This window comes from Stegodyphus dumicola, chromosome 7 (assembly GCF_044657685.1).
Source record: "Stegodyphus dumicola isolate Sdum_Otavi_A_Nest chromosome 7, ASM4465768v1".
NCBI classification, from domain to species: domain Eukaryota; kingdom Metazoa; phylum Arthropoda; class Arachnida; order Araneae; family Eresidae; genus Stegodyphus; species Stegodyphus dumicola.
In genome coordinates this window covers 107,989,507-108,006,912 of record NC_140774.1, presented here as the reverse complement: position 1 = coordinate 108,006,912, position 17,406 = coordinate 107,989,507, and the positions used below count along the sequence as shown (strand labels likewise).

Here is a 17,406-nt window from a genome sequence, read left to right as displayed (position 1 = left end):
TTTTCGATAACTAACAACAGCGATTTTGATTATGAATTTGTTTTATAAAATTCTAAGCTGTTGCACTACATAAATATAGATTTTAAGAAAAATGTCATGCTTAAAGAATGAAAAATACCTTACGGTACATTTAAACGTCTTTCGATACCCTTGATAGAGTATTCGCTACTTTTATTTTATTTTCCGAACGCCAAAATGTTTTAAATAAAACAAATTTTTTTCACATCCATATATTATTGTAACATGTACCTTTTAAAATTTTTTAGAGGAGAGGCTTTACTGCTGCTCATTTTAAACCCATCGTTTTAATTTTATATATCTGAAAAGTAATCACTTTGGGCTTACACGTTTTACTTATTTGGGTTAATTAAAAATAAAATTACCATCAAATGCTGCAATCCTCGTCAAAATTAATAAATATACACACAGATATGCCAACAAGTTAGCTTTCCCTTGATTTGGAATCACACATTTGTATAAAATTATGTACAGTTTTACACAAATGTGTGGAACAGAAGAGGGATACATTTGCGAATTTGGCGGAAGTACCATGTGCGGTCAAGATGATGTGACCATGTGAACGTGCTACATCATCAAGACGGCTTATTAAGAATTTGAAAATAGGGTAATCGACGGAGGTGAAAACATTTGTATATCCTGCCAAAGGAGAGGGCCCACCAGCGGCCGAGCGGTAAAGTCGCTGAACACTGGTAGTTCGGTCCGAGGTTCAAATCCTGCGAACGGGCTGGCAGCATGGGTGTTTTCGTGGTTTTCCCCATGTGTAACGTGTATACGAGCCAGTTTCCCTTAGAAAGTCCTCCACGAAGGCATCCCTCCCCTTAGGCAGATAGCCTTCGAGGCTTTGCCATAATCACACCACATCAGACCTGCCAAAGGAGATCCGATCATGAATGGTCCTCTTATTGATTCCAGATTGTTAAATGTTTCCCACGCAAGTCATTTTTTCTCGGAAATTCGAGTTTTATGCTGGCTTCTTAACTTATGCTGGTCTAACGTACGTAGGTTGTAAACATAAATTGAAATCCTGTTGACAAATACGTTATAAAACTATTTAAGCAAGAATTGTTCGTATTGGAAAGCAATCTGTTAAAAGGTTATATTTACGACGTAATTACAAAATATTTACATCCGAACGCGTCAAATCCCATTGAACTCAATGGTAAATGACCCAATGTTTTGGTCACCACGTAGGGATCGCCGGTGCTTCAGAGCAGGGTACGGGAGAAACTTGTTTAGGGCTACTCCATCTTACTTCCTACCTCCATGGATTAGATGGTGTCCAGCGAATGACACACCAAAGACAGAAAGTCTTCAGCCACCATCTCTCTCAATTCACCTCTCAACAACATTCAATACACACTACCTGCATTCCACTCAGGGGATGACATTGACAGTTACGTGGAAGAGCTCACGAATAAAATTAAAACTGCGTATGATCACGCACAAAAAGAAATTAAATGAAAAAAGTACATCAGATCCAGTGAACTTGATGCCCTTATTAAAAGGAGAAATGCTGCCAGAAGGCATTTCCAACGTACCAGAAGCCGTGAGGATAAGCAGCATTTCAATCATCTCAATAATGCAGTCAAGTCTCTTACAAAACTCCAAGCACAAAACAGTTGGACGAACTACCTGAACTCACTCTCTACAGATGATAATTCACTGTGGAGAGCCTTGTCCAGGTACAAAAAATGCCACAATAAAATTCCGCCCCTTAAAGGCCTCAACAGGATCCACTACACCGAAACTGAGGAGGCAGAACTTTTAGCACAGCATCTGGAATCTCAGTTTTCCATGAACAACATTACTGACATTCCAACAGAAAAATCTAGTTTCTAATTTCCACTCCAATTTTACAACTCCACACACGGACAACATTAGTCCAGTTATGCCTTCAGAAGTTCTTAGCTACATCAAGAAACTCAAGAAAAAGAAATCTCCAGGCAAGGACAGAATTATTAACTACATGGTGAAGAAGTTTCCTACCAAGGTTGTCCTAGTCCTGACTAAACTCTTCAACGAAGTTCTTCGTATGCAGCACTTCCCAAGTTCCTCGAAAACTGCACTCATCACGCCTCTCTTAAAGCCACAGAAGCCTGACAACCGTCCGGATTCGTATAGACCAATCAGCCTACTACCCGGGCTCAGCAAGCTGTTCGCATTCAGTCTCGTTCCCAGATCTGAATGAGAGAAAATATGAAGAAAAATCAAGGATGCCCGCCATTTAATGGCAAGAAAGTATGACTTTGTTTTAATAGAAATTATATAAATTATAGAAGATTTTTATGACAGGTATTTTTGTGAAGACAATCAACGAAGTTTTAATCACGACAACTGTTTTGTCTATTTACATCACGTCACTGGAAGCTAAATCCATCCAATATAAGGCCATATTTCATTTTAAATTCTAATCAAGCGAACCAGCTGCTTATTCTGATATGATTTCTCTTTGCATAAACTTCGAAAAGCTAATTCAATGTATAATTTATATTCCAGTTTACATTTTAATAATATCAAGATTTCCCTTCGCATTAATTTGTGGAAAGAGCCAGGCTTCGTCTTCCTGTATTTTAATTATTTGTATGATTTTTTTCTCTATAAATATCTTATACGATCACAAGTAATATATCTTCCATTAGCATAAATAGAATTTAGTATTTTATAACTACAATGCACAGGATTTTAATGAATACTGGTCTGTTTTATTTGTGTGTGTGTGATGACCGGGGATATTTCCAGATTTGAAATAACACCACCATGAGTAAGACATCATGGTCAGATAAGCGACGTTGATTGGTCATAAAAGCAATTGATCGTATTGCGCAAGCGCATAGAAACGTGTCTTGCTGAACGCTTGGGGTGGGAATTTGAAGTGAAAAAACATCTCTCATATCGTTGTTGACGTTTTACGGAGCAGGCTGTAGTTTGCTTAATAAGACTTCAAGAAACGTGTTCAGCATGGTATGTTTTCAATATATTTTGTTAATAAATAATATATGTATGTGCAAAAATTAAGAATCGCTTGCAATTTTTAAATATAGTTTTGGTCACGTTTTGTGTTAATATTTTTATTATTAAATATTCATATATTTTCTTATCAAAGCTGCTTTATGAGAGAAAGTCAATGATATTTTTACAATTTCTTCTGAAATATGTCATTATTTGGTCAATTAATTAAATGACAATTCATTCTCCCCATTAATTTTATTAGTTGGAATTTAAAAATGGAGAGCAGTATATCAGTGTAAATTATGAGGTTTCTGTGAAGACCTTTCCCCACTAAGATATGTATAAGTTCTAATGTTTGTGTTTTTTAAATATCAGTCAAAAACTAAAATGTAATAAATCTGTCCAATTTAAGGTAAAGCAAAAGATATTTTAATTTAGCTTAAAATGAAAACGTTCGCTAATAAAAAAAATAAGATATATATAATCCTTGTTCTGAAGTATGTCATAAAGACCACGTGGTTTGGGATAAATTATTGTTGTTAGTGGCAATCTAATATGTATTTTATATTCATAAATATATACGTGTTAGAGACCAATATCGTTGGCATATAAATGGTGAAAACTTTCATATGCAACGCAACTGCACTTGATATTTTCTGCTGCTTTTGAAAGTTTAAAATTCTACATTAGGAACAGAAATATATTTTTTAAAAATGCGTAATTTGTGAGAATGGGCTCTAAAATGCATCGGGCAGTCCATTTCTCCTAGTTAATTTAGATCTTATTCCCACGGTATCACCACGTTGAAACATACGTGATTATACAATAAGGAAACGAGTTGTTCGTATATTTAACTGGATCACTTTGATTACAAGGCTTTCAAAAAAATTCTCCCTCACAAAAAAATTTTTTTTTCTGGCTGTACCTTCTTGCTAAAAACGTGTCTAAAAAAAGGATTTTCTCCCTTAGCCTTGAAATATATAATAATTATATTTATCTAGAAATAATCTTTCTTTCTCAGCTCCTTTTAAATGAAAGATTTCATGCTATGTATTTGTAATTTTGGAAGGACTAATTCTTAAGCTGAAAGCTCTATAACAACCGCTTTTAATAAAATTGCTTCATACGTGAAACAAAAATAGGATTATCTACAAAAAATTGCATATCGTTTTTAATGTGATAATTTTTTCACATTTTAAAATTTTTGCAACCTTTATAAACATTAATGGTAAATTCAAAGAGCTGCTATCTTTTAAACTGAATTTCAAATTGAGAGCATCTATTAATTATTTATTACCCTATTTAAAACTTTTGTCAATATAATACTCAGAAGAAAAAAGGCAATATGCCGAATGGTTCCTTCAAACCTTTTTATTACTCTAACAAATGCATTTTTAAAAATTTTTATTTTTAAAAAAACAAAGAACATTTAACTAAATCGTACTTAAGATTGTATTTTGACAATTTTTAAAAAAAATTCAGCTAGGATTTTTATTTTCTGCACCTTAATTTTATTTGGGAACATTATAATTAAGCATTTTCTTAAAGAAAATTCAATTCCTGGATAATCCCTTTACAGGTTTTACACATGCTCAAAAGCTGTTTTTAATTGTTTACAGTGTTACATTGTCATACAGATATAAGCGTTCGTTCAAAATATTTAGCTATATGCAAGAAATTCAGACTGGTTCAATCTTATCTTTCATGCTTAGCCATTCGAAATTTCTTGGCTTTAATATTAATCGGCTAAGGAGTTGGAACAAAGTTGCTTTCAAGAACTTCGAGGCATTTACAGCTTCGAACATTTATAATAACGATGTCGTATGTCGATATTATTAATCTGAATTTCCTGTATATTTTTGTACATTTCAAGCGGCATTTATAGCCATGAACGGTAACTATTTCTATCAGGTACTTGTTTTACACTGAGACGTGGACACAGAAACCATTTATTAAATGAGTATCATTTTTAATTATTATTCGGTATTATTATGTATTTCCTTATGTATACCTCTTCAATGCTGCAACTGCAGTTAATAACAATGCAGTGTGCGATATTAATTTTTAGCTCAAAATGGCGTTCGCCGGAATCGGCTGTTAGTCTCGAAACGGGACTTTGGCTCTCCACTGTAAACGGCAAAGTGGTGATATGGTAATGACATATTTCAGCTATTTTCTAAGTCCAAATGCAATTCTAAAATTATTATATGATATGATTTCAGCAGGTCCATAACAGACTTTGAATTTCATTTCATTACATTGGTGTGAAATCATATTCGTGCCCGATTTTTGCAACTGATAAGACACTGACAAGAAAGAATATGAGGAGAATTTTATTGCCGCTTTCCTTTAGCCAGAGGAGCGATACGTCTGCCTTTAATCTTGTCCGCCCGTAAGAGCACATTGCTTGAAAAGAGTAGTAGCGATTAGCCAGAAATTAAACGCCTTATTCTTCTATAATTCCTTTTATTTCATTGTAAGATTGGCCCACACTTTCAGACTATACCGTGAATAAACTTTATCTAATTAAGATAGAGAAAAAGGAGTGTGCATTCTGCTCGCAATAATTGTACGTAACTAAGTTCTTTGAAATGGTAGTTCATTCATGTTTGGAATAAAATATCACAGAAATTTTTTATTAAATCTTGACTTAAAATAGTTTATTAAAAATAAGATAATACTAGATAACTAAATAAATTCTTATGAGTGATATATTCATAACTTTGTCGGAAATTTTTAATTTAATTTGGAAGCGTACGAAAAGTAATGTGTGTTGTGAAGAATTAGAAAGTAAGGTAAAGTTTCTCCTTCCTCACAGTTAGTAATGTTACTTGTTTCTGGGTCTCATTTTCCCTTTTCTTTTAAAGAAATATTTTATAATTATAAATGGAAAAACTACATTCCTTTACAGGATCTACAAAATCTTGTCAACGCTGCTATGCAAGCTTTGTTGTATGACAATACTGAAGCTATTAAAGGCATTTTAAGACAAGATTGTTTTGCGGATTACATCTTCGCTTCGGTGACGGATGGTCGTGCGCGACTTTCTGCTTGGATTCTGTTCCTGCGAGCCAGAGCTATCGTACAAGGTAATGTTTTTACTTTTTTTATCACACACATTTTTTAATGCTTTATAATTACAAAAGAATGATTAAAATCGAAATTTTATTCATTCCTTCAAAATTTTACTACGATTAGTTTCTTTCTACCTTTATCTTGATATCTATGTAGTAGAAACGTACTTTAAAAATGTACAGACGTTTGAAATTTCACTTGATTTGGATTACACTTATCACCTCCTGGTAGCCTTTACGGACACGGTTTCAACTTTTTGGAGATAAATCAATGTTTTATGTGTAGCGTTTAACAATGTTGATTATTGAAGTCATTTTTTTTAAGTTAAAAATATCCTATAAAAAGATGGTATACCTCTAGAGTATGTTTTGCCAAATTTTGTATAAAAAATAAAATGATGTGCTCAAGAATTACAATTTTGCTTCATTAATTTAATTTGTGTTCTCTCCTTTTAAAAAAAATTAAGTTTACTTTTAAAAAAGTATTCTTAAACTTATTTTCATTTACGCCAGTGTTAAAATTTTGCTTGAATTAAAATGTCATAATATAAAATGTCTCCTTCCCTTTTTAAAGATTTTCTATTATTTGTATGACGGGAGATACATAATTGTATTTGCGATAAATCTTTTTCTGCAACGATTTTATTCATAATTCTTATTAAAAAGCAATATAATATATGATAAATTTTAAGAAGGAACATATTTCAATATTTATTACGGATAGGATTCAGTTGTTAACTTTCGGCAACTAATATTGCTTATCAGTAGAGATTACTCATAGGCTTTGCCCAGGTATATATAGAGTACTCGTTGAATGTGCATTTAAACCAGCATGGAGCGTTATATACCTTCGGTATATTTAAAAAGTGAAAAAACATTACGTAATTCTATAAATGTATTTAACATTTTAACTAGATATATCATGAACTGCCTTCGTCTTGCTTTTAAATGCACCAGAAATATGCCTAAAGGGAACACCAAAAATTAAATTTAAAAACTGCACATAATTTTACTGTGCAGAACAACTTCATGGAAAAAAAATGTAACTGTCGTCACCAAACATTTTACCATTCTTTTCTGGGTCCAGGACAAGGTCGAAATCCACTTCCCCCCCACAAAAAAAAAAAAAAAAAAAAAAAAAAAAAAATCTTAATCAGAGATATTAGTGAAAATCTCTGAAAACTCTAATTTTTGCCCTCATTTTTCCAAGTGGCAACAGTGTTCATATCAGCAATAAATCGTGATCGTGGCAATCGTGATATAGCAACAACAATGCCTGCGTGTCATTGTTGCTGATGCAATGAGAGAAAATTACCGATTTGACGCGATTTCCTAAAAAAACATAAAATAAAAAAAGCTCTTTCGAATTTGAAAAAATCGCTTCTAGGTACGCCGGCTCTTGTCTAGATGCACCTATTTTCCAAATTTCGTAGTTCTGGGTCTGTTAGCTTACACGCAGGAAGAACCAAAGGCACGTATATACAGAGAGACTCTTCCCTTTACTGCATGCATTACTTTTAAATAACTTGGTTTGTTCATTAATAACAAACAGATTAAGTTTGAAAGATAAACATCTTACATTTTCCTCAATGGCAACAGACTCGAAGGAAAATTGAAACATGCAGAATTGCATTTCGAGCTTCCTTTTGAGCTAAAAAAGATGTCTCTGATATGGAATAAATTTCTTTTAAAGATAGAGAATTTTATCCATGCTCTTTATAAAGGAAATTATCCTTTATACGTGGTATAACGAAGCATTATTTCCGAGCGTAAGGAACCGATGACGGGTAGAATTTTAGTAAAAATATTACATCAGTTGATTTTGTGTTAAAAATGATAAATTAACATTAAGAATTGTGACTATCAAGTTGGTTCCATTATCCTTTTGTGGGGGAAAAAAGAACTGATAAGGTGATTTTTTCCTCCTTTCTGCATGTCTTTGTGGTGTAACGGTAGCACATCCGGCGCATATTCGAGAGGTCTAGGATTCGAGTCCGGCAGAGGAGACTGCACATCTTTCACGACTCTTGTTTCAAAATAAACTAATGACTCTACATTGGTGCCCAAACTAAAAGGTGGTGGACGATAGTTCGTCACCACTAGGATTTAGTGTTTGAGTTCCCCAATCCCCAGTCGCCCTTTAAAAGGAGTAGTATATAAGGTATATTCTCCATTCTTCCAGCACGCCTTCGGAAAGTAACAGTAGCACACATGACGCGTATTCGAGAGATGCAGGGTTCGAGTTCCAGCGAGGGCATTTCACATTTTTCACGTCTCCTGCTTCAAAATAACCTGATGACTCTACATAGTTTTATCCCATTTTTGCTATAATTTCGAGCCAAAGATTTTATTTGTGCATATGATATTACGTGTTTCTGATAAATGTTCCTTATTAACATTCACCTTGTACACTAAATAACCATAACATCATGAAATGTTCCTTTCTAATATAATATTTAGTACGTAGAATTGTCATTCAGAGATTTCAGTAATTATTATATATTGTACTTTTATAGATATTCTCAGATATGATGGCGATTTCTGTCCGAATTATGGAAACAACCTAGGCCATGTTCTGCTTTATCATGCAGCCTACATTTCAGATTGGGAGTTAATTAGTTTGCTTCTAGAAAAGGGAGCCGATGTTACAAGCACAGACGTACAGGGGAGAACAGCTCTACATATTGCTTGTGTCAAAGCATCTTTAATGTTAAAAATATTTTAAATGTGTTTACGTCTTTTTTTTTTTTTTTTTTTTTTTTTTTTTTTTTTTCATTTGCATAATGAAATCACTTGTAGATTAGAAATACATTTAATGTACGGAATATTTAATTAATTGAATAGCAAATGAAGTATTAATGAAATTTCGGAACTTTGATACAAATATGAATGAAATAATTTGAATGAAATAGGACCAAAAAACTTAAGTTTTAAGAATTGATTTACTTGATGATGTATATAACCCAAAATATGCATGCAACTTACGTGTAATCTTAGCTAAGTGGTAAAGCTGATGGTAACGATGTCCATTTTTTTGGAGTCGTGAGTTCGAATCCCATACGCTTTTTGCACCATGTCTGCAACTTTCTTACCTTTTTATTCCAATTTGATCTATATTCGTGTTTTATAATTTATTTCTATTATTATATGCATTAAATATATTGTTTTATTTATGCTCTTATTTATTTAAATTTTTCCCGCAAAAAAGTTTGAAAATTATATAATACTAATTTAAAGCATATCCTGTACATATATATTTGAATTTAACAAACATTCTCTATTCGTAAAAAGCAAATTTAAAGTTAATTAAATTTAAATGAAATTTAATGCAAACAAAGAAATGATTAATTATTGCTGTGCAAGTATCAAAATCCACGAATAAATATATAATTCCAAAAATTTATTAATCCTTATAAAATTTATAAAAATGCATAAGTGAATAATGGGATAGATTATTAATCCTAAAAAAATTATAAAAATGCATAAATGAATAATAGGATAGATTTAATCCTAAAAAACTTATAAAAATGCATAACTGAATAATAGGATAAATAAATTTTTGGAATTATATATTTATTCATGGATTTTGATACTTTCACTTGATTTACATATGCTCTCAGAATTTAAATGATATTGTATATTAGTTCGCAGCAATAATTAATCCTTTATTTGTTTGCATTAAATTTTATTTAAATTTAATGAACTTTTAATTTTTACGAATAGAAAATGTTCGTTAAATTCAAATTTCATTCCTTGCAGCAATGGCGCAAGAGAATTATTTAAATTTAATTTATTTTGAAACCCTGCATATATATATATATATATTTTCGTTTCACTTTTATGTGAATGTATATACATGTGCTCAGACTTTGGGATGTTTACGACTCTAAACTTTCATTCCAATTAACATGAGACAGTATTAATGCCCTAAACATTTTTTTAACAAAAAATTACTATAATAATTGCTTTTAAATTCAGTCCTCTCCTGCAGAAGCGCAGGAATTAATTAATTAAATATTTCCATTTTCTTTACCTAATGTGTGTATATATAAAGAGAAAAATCTTATTTTTATAACTTCTTGTATAAAAAGAGATATGAATTAAAAATGTTTAAATTAAAAATAATATTTTATGGATTATGTATAAAATATAACTGCCCATAGTGCATTTTAAAACAAACGAGATTTCCAATAAATTATCCAGCTATGACCCTGAAGTCAGCGGTATACAAGCATTGCAAATTTTGCTTAAATATTGTGAACCTTTCCTTACAGTTGCTCTGTACTTTTAAAGTACCAACTATTTTTTAATCCCTTTAACTTTTTTATTTTATGTTATTTATTTGTTTACTTTTTCACTAACAGTACATTTTAATTTTAATAATATATATATTATTTCATAATATTTAAGGCTTCTAGAAACACAATTTTTTTTTTTTTTTTTTTAAATTTAGTTCAGCTTCTATGGAATTCGTGATGTTCATAATATGCATTATAACCTTACTTATCTAAAATTCCATATCAAATCCAAAACAAACAATACTCGCTTAAGCGGGAAAAATTCAGATGTTCAGCGTCGTAACTTGCGAATTGCATGCGCCAAAATATTACAGTGACATCTAGCGGCGGAAAATGAAAATATTTTACGCATACGCAGCAGTGGAAACGCTTGTACGGATGCCGTAGGCGTGTCTTCAATTGACGCAACGCGTTCGTACGCAGTAGTGGAAACGAGCCTTTACTCTTCACGCACGCGCAATGGACGTTTTTTCTATACAGCAACCTTTGCCAATTGTCGACGTATCTAGACTTCAGGCACGCATGATGAATTGCTGCGAATTGTGTGTGATCTTTTATTCATATACAAAAAAATAAATGCTTAGAAGTATTTTTAGCTCAAAAGATAAATATTACGTACTGTTTGCATTAAGAATTACTGATTTGTTATTCTGATAAACCCAGAAATGCGGAATTTATTTACTTGGGACTTAAAAGTTTATGCGAAAACAGATGTTCTTTCTCCAAATTAGACGTTGTTCTTTGTTGACGTGTTGATGTTAATACTGATGAATTAATTCGGTAGGTTACCGTAACGCTTAATAACCAATTTACTTAACCTTATTTCATATCTATTTCCTAATGTAGTTTTGTTTAATATTCCATCTTATATCTGCTGTTACAAAATTTCTTTTGAAATTTATTTGAATTCATATTTTCCACAAAGGCATCTCTCATCCAAATAATAGTTAAGTGCTTTGCCATAATCAATTAATTTAAACTCATTTTACAATTTTTTTCTAATGCAGGTTTTATATCTGTTTATGTATCTAGCTATATTTTCTTATATATTATACATCCATATCTTGTATACATATACTATGTACATCTTTCGATATTATATGTCTATATTTTCTTGTTGATTACATTATCTTATCTATTAGTAATCCAAAAGACATACGCATTATTCGTAATCGAGCCTCTAATGACTAGGCTTACCATATTTTTTTTTGCTCAAACCGGAAGAACTTTGAGAAAATACTCCCACAGAAAATAAAACCTGAAAAAGCAACTACTAAGGAAAAAGGAAAATAAAGAAGGATTGAGAATGCTAAATAAAGAAGTTATTAACAAAAAACAACAATGAGTTAAAATAAATTTTTAGTAACGCAATACGTTATTCATTAGTATTTATCATTAGCGTCTAGTGTTCACACTAGTGTTTTTATAACTAGTGTGAACTTTGTTTAAAAATTCTTTGAACATTGATGAAAAATTCACTGCAATTTAGTTGACTATTAGTTTTTCAGCTTAGTAAAGCTTTAACTGTGTATTCAGCCAATTTACGTCTTTCTTCAATCCAGTTTTTATGGTAATATAATTGACAATATTATTTTGATTGCTGCCAGTATGTCTCGCATGCTTGAAAATGTATTCTGTCATTTAAATGGCACTGTGCAATGAAACGCGTTTTTCTCCGAAGTGACTGAAATTTTTTATCCATTTTTTCACAATTTTTCCTTTTCTAAATTTCATAATTAGCTGACCAAACCTTTTGAAATCATTAATTAATCAAAAACTTGATCCATATTTATTGTATAATAACAATTTAATTATTTTTTTTATTTGGATTTTCAATTTTAGACCGTTTTAATTTACTGTTGTCTATTCAAATAAAAGATTCCACCTCACCAAAACAGTTTTCCTTTATCTCAGTATAAGATAGACATCAATCAAAAAGGTTGTAAATTCTTGTAGGGTTGTATTGATATTAATAGTTCCATTATTTTCAAAGAAAAATCTTAGTTTTTCAGGTGCGTCCTTTTTACCATGTTCTGTGCGTTCATGTGCACGAAGCAGATTTTATTTTGAAAAAACTTCCTCACAGTCATTACATGTAAATTTGCGAGCAGTTCTTAATGTAGGAGCTAATTCCACTAATTTCGAAGGATGGCACTTAATAATATGCGCCCGTAGATTTCGTCGGAATGAATAGGATTTCGAACATTCCAAACATAAAAAAATTTCTTCCGTAATAATCACACTAAATAAGTCACAAGTAAACTGGTAAGTCAGGGTTAACTTCGTAGAGTGACAAAAGTTAGCGGAACAACATGTCTTTAATCGGCAATCTTATGATACATCGCCGATAGTATATAGCAGATGCCAGCCTATTACGCTAACGAAGCGTATCACTGCGCGTGCGTGAAGCATAAGCCCCGCAGAACGGAGACATTATTTTAGAGTAGGAGGTTTTTAACCTTTCACGCCCGAGAGCCACATCAATAAATTCACAAAGATCCGTGGGCCACACGTCTGTCAAAAAATAGTAAAGTCAGAAAATTTATGTAAAAAAAATATGTAAAAAAAAGTAAAGTAATAAATGTCGAAATTGTAACCCGAAGGTCAGCCAGGAAGTCATGAAAAAGAGCAGTCAGTGCGAATCCGCATGTGGAATTTTGATGCTTAAAAATGCGCTTTTCGAGAATGTATGCACGTGAAAAGGCGTCGTCCGTTATGTCTGCAAAAACATCTAAAATTTAACTTTACATAAAACATCTGTATATACAGGCACAGTAGAATTACTGCAAATAATTCCATTCTATCCTATACACATGTAAGTTCAAGCGATATGAGGATTCTCTTTTTTGCCACATTTCGTCCAAAACTTGCAAGACCTACTTAATTTTACTCATCTGATGTCTTTCGCTAACTGCTTTTTTAATTGCGAATAAATAATTTGGAGGAGTATGAAAGTCAAACCACGTAGCCTCGCAGTTTGGCCTTGTAAACAATAAGGAACAATTGGTCATATCAAAATGAAACTTCTAGGAATGACTAATTTACTGTTCATCCAACCTTCCAAAATAGCTGCTATCAGAAAGAAAACTATCCGTTTGCTTTGAGCAAAGGGAGTTCCTTTGATTTTGACTCTGGCCTTAAGCCTGAGTTTTGACACACTGACAAAATTTTATCCTTCAGGAAGGTCGAAGCGTCATTTTTGTAAAAGTCATGCTTTCACTTGCTGTCATAAGAGAATCCGAAAATTTTTGAAAGACATGTTAGAGCACTTGAGAAAAAGTGAGATATTCTGAAGTTATCTGCTGGTAAGGAAGAATAAAATAGAACAGTTTACTTAACAAAGTGAAAGATGTTCTGAGACTATTTGTGATATCAGAATAATTCAAATTGCGGGGGGGGGAATATGCGTAGGTAGTCTTACCTGCCCCATTTCTAGGGCCATTAAGAGCAGTGCATATCTAACAACCGACAATTATTCGTAATTTTTAACGGAAAATATACAAATCTTTTCGCGCTAAATTAATTTGTTACGAATTTTCAGTTTTTTATGAAGGCTATTTGGATATTACAGCGCTATATTCATCTCCAGATATATTTTAATTTACGTGTTCTTTCCAACATTCGGCTACCCGTTCGAATTCTTTTCTCTTTATTACATGAAAAATTAAAACATTCTTATTAGTTTTAACTAGTTCTGTTTTGTTTTCCCTGTAATGGTCAATTCTTCCTCGATTATTAAACTACATCTTGATAAGCTACTGATGTCAAATTTCCCGCACACAGTGTTTGTGTATGGCAGCACAATCTAGTGAAGATGGTTTCAAAACTTGATTTAGATTTTTTTATAGATTTGATGTTTAAATAGTTTTTCCCACTTATCTTCGTTCAAAAACAGATACAAATCTCACATATTTACTGTTTGCACTATCCGATTGAGTGGAAAAATATACTAAATGAAATTTTTAAATTCTTTATGTAACTTTTGTCTTTTGGCGAATTTCGAAAAATCGCAGGATTATTCTAGAATGTTTTATTTTTATTATATTTAAATGTCAGCATCTAAAAAGGCATTAGAAATAAAGTTTTGAAATCTTCACAGATTATAAAACAAACAAATTACATTCTTTTCAAAAAAGAACAACAAGAAAAAATATTATTCACGTGATTTTGTAATGCTCTCTGAAGTAAAAGAGGAATACTCGTTCTTCCTTTCTCTAAGAAAACAGTTTAAAACTTATTATGTCATTAAGTTACACGTATCGATGAATGCAGTTTGTGTATTGGTTTCAAATAAGTTGACAAAAGCAAATGGAGTAAGTAATTCAGCGATTCTACTCATTTGATGTAAAAGTAGTTTTTGTTGTTTAGTTTAATTTATAGTTTAGAGCATGACTGTAACTGCCAAGTTTAAGACAGACGATTTAATAGCTGTCGTTGAGGAACCATTCCGGCAGGTGAGAAAATGAATGGTTTCTATAAAGAATCTGAAAAGAATATTAATGCATTCAAAATTGCCCTCGAATTAGTGTAGTGTGCGGTATATAGAATGTTTTATGGATATCAATAGAGTGTAGTAATTTTTCCAAAATCGATTTAACTTCGTGTTCATTAAATGCCGTTACAATTAATCGCACAAAGTCTCCATTTTACGAAAACATTAAATATCTCAGTTGTTTATTGGTTTCGGATAGACCGGGAAAAATGTCTGCGAAATGAACTTTATGGGAAATTTTTGAATCTTTATTGAATGCCGATAATTTGAAAATCCTTCCTTTTTACGACTATTTCATCTTTATCTTCGTTATTAAATAATCTAAAATTGTGCGTATGAATGCAATAATTTAGGATGTGAGAGAATCTGGTTTTTCTTCTTAAAAACATTATGCGAATAGTTCCTATTTGAACATACAAAGGACAATTTCTGTTCTAGAATTCCCTCAAGAGAGAATTTTGATTGCACAAACTGAGAAAATATTTCTGAGTACTTGTATGTTCTCGCTCTACATAAATGAATCCGATTCCCATTTGTAACAAATGCTAATAATCATTTTGTTGTTTCCGAATTTATTGTAAAATCTTAAAGCTGATGTATGCATTATTTTTCAGAAATGATAAAGTTACTAGTTGAGAAATCGCCGCCACATATTCTTGACCTGCTGACTACATGGGGATACACGCCTTTAGACTATGTTTGTGAATATAATAGCCCAGATGTTGTTCAGTTTCTCTTGTCACAAGGCAGTAGTTTGGACTCAAATAATTCCTTATGATTTCCTTTATTCCGTGCTGTACACAATCCCGTGGCAGAATATGCAACGTCAATTGCAACTCTACTTGTAGACGCTGGTGCAAAAGTAAGTAACGAAATCAAATCAGTGTTTTTGAATGATAAATGTTTAGTATTAATTTTTAAAAAATGTAAGTCTTTATCCGGATATCACTAACCAATAGAAAATTTGCATTGTGACACGTAAATTTAATCGCATTGAAAGCAACTATAACCCATTTTTTTTGGTAATTGATTAAAAATATTTTATCATATAAATACATAATCTTATTTTTCTCTCCCCAATTTTTAGCATTTTGCGAGTGTTTTCAGGAGGAAGTCTAGAGATTTATTAAGTCAATTTCAAGAGTTAATATTTAATTGTAAAACAGTCATATGCAAAAAATGATTCTCAAATTGAAAAGCTTTTACCTTGAATTACAGTTATTTTAAAGAATTAATTTAATTGTTCACACATTTTTAGAATAAACAATGTGTAATGAAATTAAGGGCAATTTGTAAATTTGTATGATATTTCATGACATTCGGTAACAGTTAACTAATTAAATTAGAAATTAAAATTTTTGCATTTCATAACGTCTTGTAAGTGAAAATAATCTTAAAACTAGATATTCTCTTTAGTTTATTTGACTGAATGAATGTTATCTATAATGTTAAGGTAATAATATTACAAGGGTCAATGTGCTCAGGATATAGGAAGAATTTCGAATTTTTCGCTTTCTCATATGGAACGTGTAGACTCTTTAAACAGTAAATGCGTCAAATCAAAATCTCCTTTCAAATTTTGTTTCAGAACAAATATTTCATTATGGTCAATAGGTTTTAGGTTCTATAAATATTACTAGATGTCAAACTGTAGATTCTGTAATCAGTAAATGCGTCAAATCAAAATCTCCTTTCAAATTTTCTTTCAGAAGTAATATTTCATTCAGATTCAATAGGTTTTAGGTTCTATAAAGTTTATTAGATGGTAAACTGTAGTAGAAACTAAGTGTGGCTTATAAAAAACGCTATTTTGCTGTTTGTCACATACAGAAAACGATAAATTAGATATTGAAAAATTTGGGTTTGAAGTATTCAGACTGAGAAAACATGCAAAATAGAAATATCCAACACTGAAAATCTTAAATATCCTTAAAAATTGCTGACATGGATCTGTTATATAAAGTTTATATAATTATATGAGTGATATTACGTCAGAATGAAGGACATCTTCGAACATTACCCAAGGAGCATGGCAACGTCGTAACGACGTTGCAAACTCGTCACAGATTTCGTTGCAAAAACGTTGCAATACCTCTTTGCAGATGAGGTTTTTGTCGCACAGACGTCGTTGTTGCGTCTTTCTTAGGTTATGTTTTGGTTGTGAAAGCATCGTATAACGACGTCTTAAACGCCTAAATGTTCGCAGAATTCGACCTTTTTGCAAAATTTGTGAAAACGTCGTTATTATGTCCTTGTGTTATATATTGATTTATGCAGAAAAATAAGCTTAATAATTAATGTATTTTTCTTCTTTTTTTAGAATTTTGTATTCCCTGTATTTTTCTAAAGTTTAAATATTTTATCATTTCCTGAAAACCAGAAGATAACATAATTTTTTCTCTTTAGAATAAATATGCATAATTAATAATAGCCTTAATTATTTTCAGTACTTTAAACTATATTTTTTAAATAACTTAAATTCCAAGTTACGATTATTTAAGATTTCATCATTTGTTTTCTTAATCTTTTAGCATGTAAGTGCGAGTAATTATGAAAGGGGTTTATAAATATA

General features: G+C 31.5%; 1 protein-coding gene across 1 annotated transcript; it reads left to right on the top strand.

The window, feature by feature from the left end:
• The first annotated feature begins 2,925 nt into the window (after positions 1–2,925).
• Positions 2,926–15,690, top strand: LOC118191204 (uncharacterized). The gene is made up of 3 exons (XM_035362003.2): positions 2,926–2,982; positions 5,882–6,059; positions 15,449–15,690. Exons 1-3 carry the CDS (start codon positions 2,980–2,982, stop codon positions 15,610–15,612), a joined length of 345 nt encoding a protein of 114 aa, XP_035217894.2. The 5' UTR covers positions 2,926–2,979; the 3' UTR covers positions 15,613–15,690.
• The last annotated feature ends 1,716 nt before the right edge of the window (positions 15,691–17,406 follow it).

Excerpts from the sequence above, each read along its gene's own strand:
- LOC118191204 (XM_035362003.2), top strand. Across the intron at positions 6,060-15,448 it reads AGCCAGAGCTATCGTACAAG|AAATGATAAAGTTACTAGTT; the intron begins GTAATGTTTTTA and ends ATTATTTTTCAG.